Consider the following 4634-nt stretch of genomic DNA (forward strand, 5'->3'; position numbering starts at 1 on the left):
TTAAAAAAAAAAAAAAAAAAAAAAGAAAGAAATAGGGACCAGCAGGTGGCATGGTGGTTAAGGTGTTGGACTCCCACATGGCTGACTTTGGTTTTAGTCCCAGACCTGGCAGCTTGAAAAATCATGCTGGCAAGGCCAGGCCCATCCTGAGATGGATACTGAACTTCAGCTCTGAAATATTGATTTTTTTTTTTACCAAAAATGAAGATTTTCTGCTGAGACTTCTTATACCAGATTCATTTCTAGTGGCTTCTACACACTAAGTGTCTAGGTAGGTCCAAGTGAACAGCTTCCAAGCATCCGAATACGATTGGGTTAGAATATTCCTCTATTCCCACTGAATCTGATGCACTCTGATCTTCTAGGTTTTGTTTTCCAGTTTTAGGGATTTTTGTCCTATCTTGAGTTGCTCATAGGCTCATGTACCTACTATTTGAACAGAATCCTAACCTGTTTCCTGGCTTTAAGTTTTAAGCATACATAGTTCCTTAGCATTTCTTTGACTTATTAAAGCTAAAACTGCTTTTCTTGACATTAAAAAAATATTTTTAAATACCTATTTAATGACCGTAGTAAGCTATATGGCATCAGCTAGGTGCTACCTTATATTCATTCTACTCGGAGTTTCACACCTACAGTCAGACATGTGTTCACAGATATGGATATATCAGCTGAACTTGCTATTGAAAGTCGTTAGACTATTTAAGAAATTTTGTGAATCAATAAAGTGTGGGGGAAAAAAAGAATGGAAAACAGCTGTAGACACCTGAGATAGTGTGGGAGGAAGGTGGGAAATGGCAGAGGGTAAGAAATAAGGGTAAAGTATATATACACATATGAAACTGGAAATGGAAAAATAGTGACTATAACATGCATGATGAAGCCTCTCTGTGGTGTATTCTGGATGGGAAATCACATTTCGTATGCTGAAATGATGCTCAGGGAGTGAATGTAAATTAATTTTAAAAAACATGTTTCAGAAGAAAATTTCAGTGTACTCGTCACTAATACATAAATAAAAATAAAAAATTTTGCATCACATGCACATATTAGTTATGAAAAATGAATTTTAATGAAATAGTTATGCCTAAAAGGGTGAAGCAGAACTCCCAAGCCTTTTGTTCCTGGACAGTGGCTTTCTAAATGTCCACACAGGCTGGGGTCATTTTTACAGGTGAGCCCAGGAGCACTACATACAGTAGGGCCAGGATAGGGTTCCTTAGCTAAGGCTACGGTCAGCCCATCCCTCAACCAGGGAGAAGCAGTCTTGATGCTGAGCCACGGTGTGAGCCTTTCTGCTTCTCTGCCCAGGAGGGGGGAAGTTCATGGTTTAAAACCTGCTCCTACTGGAGAAGAAGGGATTGCGGCATGGCCATCCGCCCTGGGGGGGGGTGATTTCTCGCTTTCTGTCTCCCTGTCTTTCTGGCGAGCGCAAACGCCCTATAGCAAAAAAAAACTCACCAAAAAAAAAATTATTTAAAAAAATTAAATGAGGGACCAGCAGTTGGCTTAATGGCCATGTCGCTGGACTCCCACGTAGTCAACCGCAGTTCGAGTCCAGGACCTGGTGGCTTAAACTCACGCTGGGGGTGTGTGCATGCGTGCCAGCATGAAACGCGTTGCAGGGGAAACGGCTTTCTCAGACATGTGACGGTTACTGTGGCCATGGCCTCTGTATCCGCGCCCCACTCACTCTGTCTTTTGTCAGGTGCTACCAAAATAGATGGCCCCGTTCAAACGTTCTCTCAATCACCCCACAGATGTATCCGAGCTCCCCACGGGCTCATCCACTGACAACCAGTTGTCTAGGCCTGAAGGAAGGACACTGGCCGCCATAGAGCCCCACGTGCCTCCAGCACCCTCCGCCCAGGGAGGCCCTTTCCTGCCGAGTGACTAGGGACGGTAACAGACATGGGGCGCCCTGGCCCTTTCTCACCTGCCTCTCCTCTGGATAACGAACACTCAGAGCAGGGATGTTTGCTTTGGCATGGGTCTAAAGCCTAATAAAGGCTCCGTTTCCTTTTCCTTTTAGGTGAAAGTGGGAGATACATTAGATATTCTCATTGGAGAGGATAAAGAAGCTGAAACAGAGACAGTGATGCGGATTCTCCTGAAGAAAGTGTTCGAAGAGAAAACCGAGAGTGAAAAACACAGAGTGGTGTTACGGCGGTGGAAACACTTGAAGTTGCCTAAGAAGAGCGTGTCTAAATAAATGGCTGCTTTTTATAGGCAAAGCTGCTTTCGAGTGTTGGGGTAAGGGGTCAACTTAAAAAGAGGACTTTTTGTTGAAATAAAGTTCTACCATTTGTGGAACCCTCTGAGCCGTTCTGTAGAAATTGAGGTCCCCATCTGGGGACGCCTCCTGCAAGCCGGGTTTCCTTCCCTGGTTCGCTGTGCCCCTCGACCTTGTGAGCCCCCAAAGATCCCCTTTGCCCAGAGAGGGGCCTGTGCTGGGCGAACTAAGCCCAGAGAGGGCTCTGATGACTCACTTGCCTGCTGTTTCCCATATCAGCTACCTCTGGTCGTTATGAAATAAACCAGCCTTGTCAGATCTCAGTGTTTTTATTGACATTTTCTCCCTATCCGCGGTTCAGACTACTTAAAGCAAAACCAAGCAAGGTCAGAATCACCGTTGTGATCACTAGGGGAGAAGTCGCCAGCATGGTGGCTCTCCCTCAGCTGCCCTCTGAGCTCTGGATGAGTCAAGTTCCACTCAATCCAAACAGGCTGACCAGAGCCCACTGAGAGGATGTGTTTAGTGAAGGGGGAAGTGAACTTGAGGCTTTTTAAATATGACTCAAGAAAAGTTTCTATATATATTTCTTAAATTATTTTTTCAGTTTTAGTAGTAGTAGTAGTAATATTCCATTTTACCAGAGAGAGAGAGGGAGAGTGATAGTGAGAAAGCAAGCCACCAGGTCCAGGACTTGAGCCGTGGTGGTAGGCCATGTCAGAGTCCAGTGTCCTTAACCACCATGCCACCTGCCCAGCCCCCAAGAACAGGTTTTATATTTTCAAAGGTTTTTCTTTTTTTTTTTTTTTTTGAGAGAGATTTTTGATATAGGATATGTGTGCTCACTAGAGAGACAGAAAGAGAGAAATCACCCCCCCCCCAGGGGGATGATGACCACACTGCAATCCCTTCTCCATCCTCCTCTTGGAATTTTGGGCATGCATGTGTACACGCCCAGTGTTTCAAGCTGTCAGATCCGGTACTTGAACCACAATCAGCCACGTGGGAGTCCAGCATCTTAACCACTACACCACCTGCTGACCCCATTTCTTCTTTATTAAATAATATCCAACAGAGACCTTATGTGGTCCTCAAAAACCTAAAATATTTACTCAGGTCCGTTGTAAAAAAGGGTTGATGACCCCTGGTTTAAAATAATCCACCGAGGGTTTAATCTCCAGATAAAAGCAGGCAGTACACAGGTTTTATTCATGAACACAGTGCAGATTCAAATCAGCTAGTTGCTCTAATTCTCAAGAGAGCATTATCAGGGACCAGCAGTTGGCGTAATGGCTATGTCACTGGACTCCCATGTAGTCCATGGCGGTTCAAGTCCCAGACCCGGTGGCTTACACTCACATCAGCCCATGTATGTACATGCCCAAGATCCCAAGAGGAGGATGGAGGAGAAGGGATTGCAGCATGGCCATCCTCCCTGCAGGGTGATTTCTTGCTTTCTGTCGCTCTGTCTCTGTCTTTCTGGTGAGCGCTCACGCCCTATAGCAAAAACCTCTCCAAAAATAAAACGAAAGCGTTGGCGGGGTAGGGCCAGAAGCGGGCGCTCCCTCGCTCCCTCGCACACATCACCTGCGGAGAGGGCACTGAGAAAGCAGGCTGTGCGCATGTTCCCTGGAGCTGTTCCCTCGCTCCAGAGACCCGATAGTGTGTCCTGCTAAAACCTGCTGGAGCTAGACAGAGGAGGGAAGTTTCTGTAACCCAAAGAAGGGACGTTTGAGTCCATGAGTCTGGAAATCTCACCACCTTGTTTTTCAAGACTCAGGAAAGATTTTTTATTTATTTATTTATTTGATTTTATTCATTCATTCTTTCTTTATTTCCTTCTTTTTTTAAAAATTTTAATTTGTCCAGAGAGAGAGAGAAAAAGTGAGAAAGCAAGCCACCAGGTCCAAGACTCGAACCATGGTCAACCATGTGCCTTAACCACCGTGCCACCTATTGGTCCCAGGAAAGTTGGTTTTTTATTTGGACGCTAGAACAAATGCTCTGGGAGAAATAATAAACACTGTGTGATGTAGCAGAGGGAATTTTTCTGATTTCTCACTTAATGCAGCTATACTGAGTTAGTAAAAGTAGTGTTTAAGTTCTACACGTGTTAATTGTGGGTTATAATTTCGGAGATTATACGTCCACGTTTCTTCTCATTTTCTCTTGCTGCCTGCCCCCTTGAATGTCTTTGGAAATGACTGGAAAACCCGAGGAGCCTCAGTGCTGAGGGCAGCCCCGCCTACTGATGTGTAGAGGTCCTGGTGCTTCGGCCCAGGCCTGCCATTCACAGGTTGAGGTTCTGGCTCGTAGTTTCACGTGAACCTCTGAGCTTCCGTTCCCTCCCAGATGGACTAGAGCTCAGGATACCGAGGGTTCCACCTTGCGTCTTGGGAAA

General features: G+C 45.4%; 1 protein-coding gene across 1 annotated transcript in view; it reads left to right on the plus strand.

The window, feature by feature from the left end:
- Positions 1–2551, plus strand: part of MTRES1 (mitochondrial transcription rescue factor 1) — an 8848-nt gene extending 6297 nt beyond the window's left edge. Inside the window, exon 3 of the mRNA XM_006156954.3 lies at positions 2033–2551. Coding sequence (XP_006157016.1) covers positions 2033–2212 — 180 coding nt within the window. The 3' untranslated portion in view covers positions 2213–2551. The remainder of the gene's footprint in view (positions 1–2032) is intronic.
- The last annotated feature ends 2083 nt before the right edge of the window (positions 2552–4634 follow it).

This window comes from Tupaia chinensis, unplaced genomic scaffold (assembly GCF_000334495.1).
Source record: "Tupaia chinensis unplaced genomic scaffold, TupChi_1.0 Scaffold000527_1, whole genome shotgun sequence".
Lineage (NCBI taxonomy): Eukaryota > Metazoa > Chordata > Mammalia > Scandentia > Tupaiidae > Tupaia > Tupaia belangeri.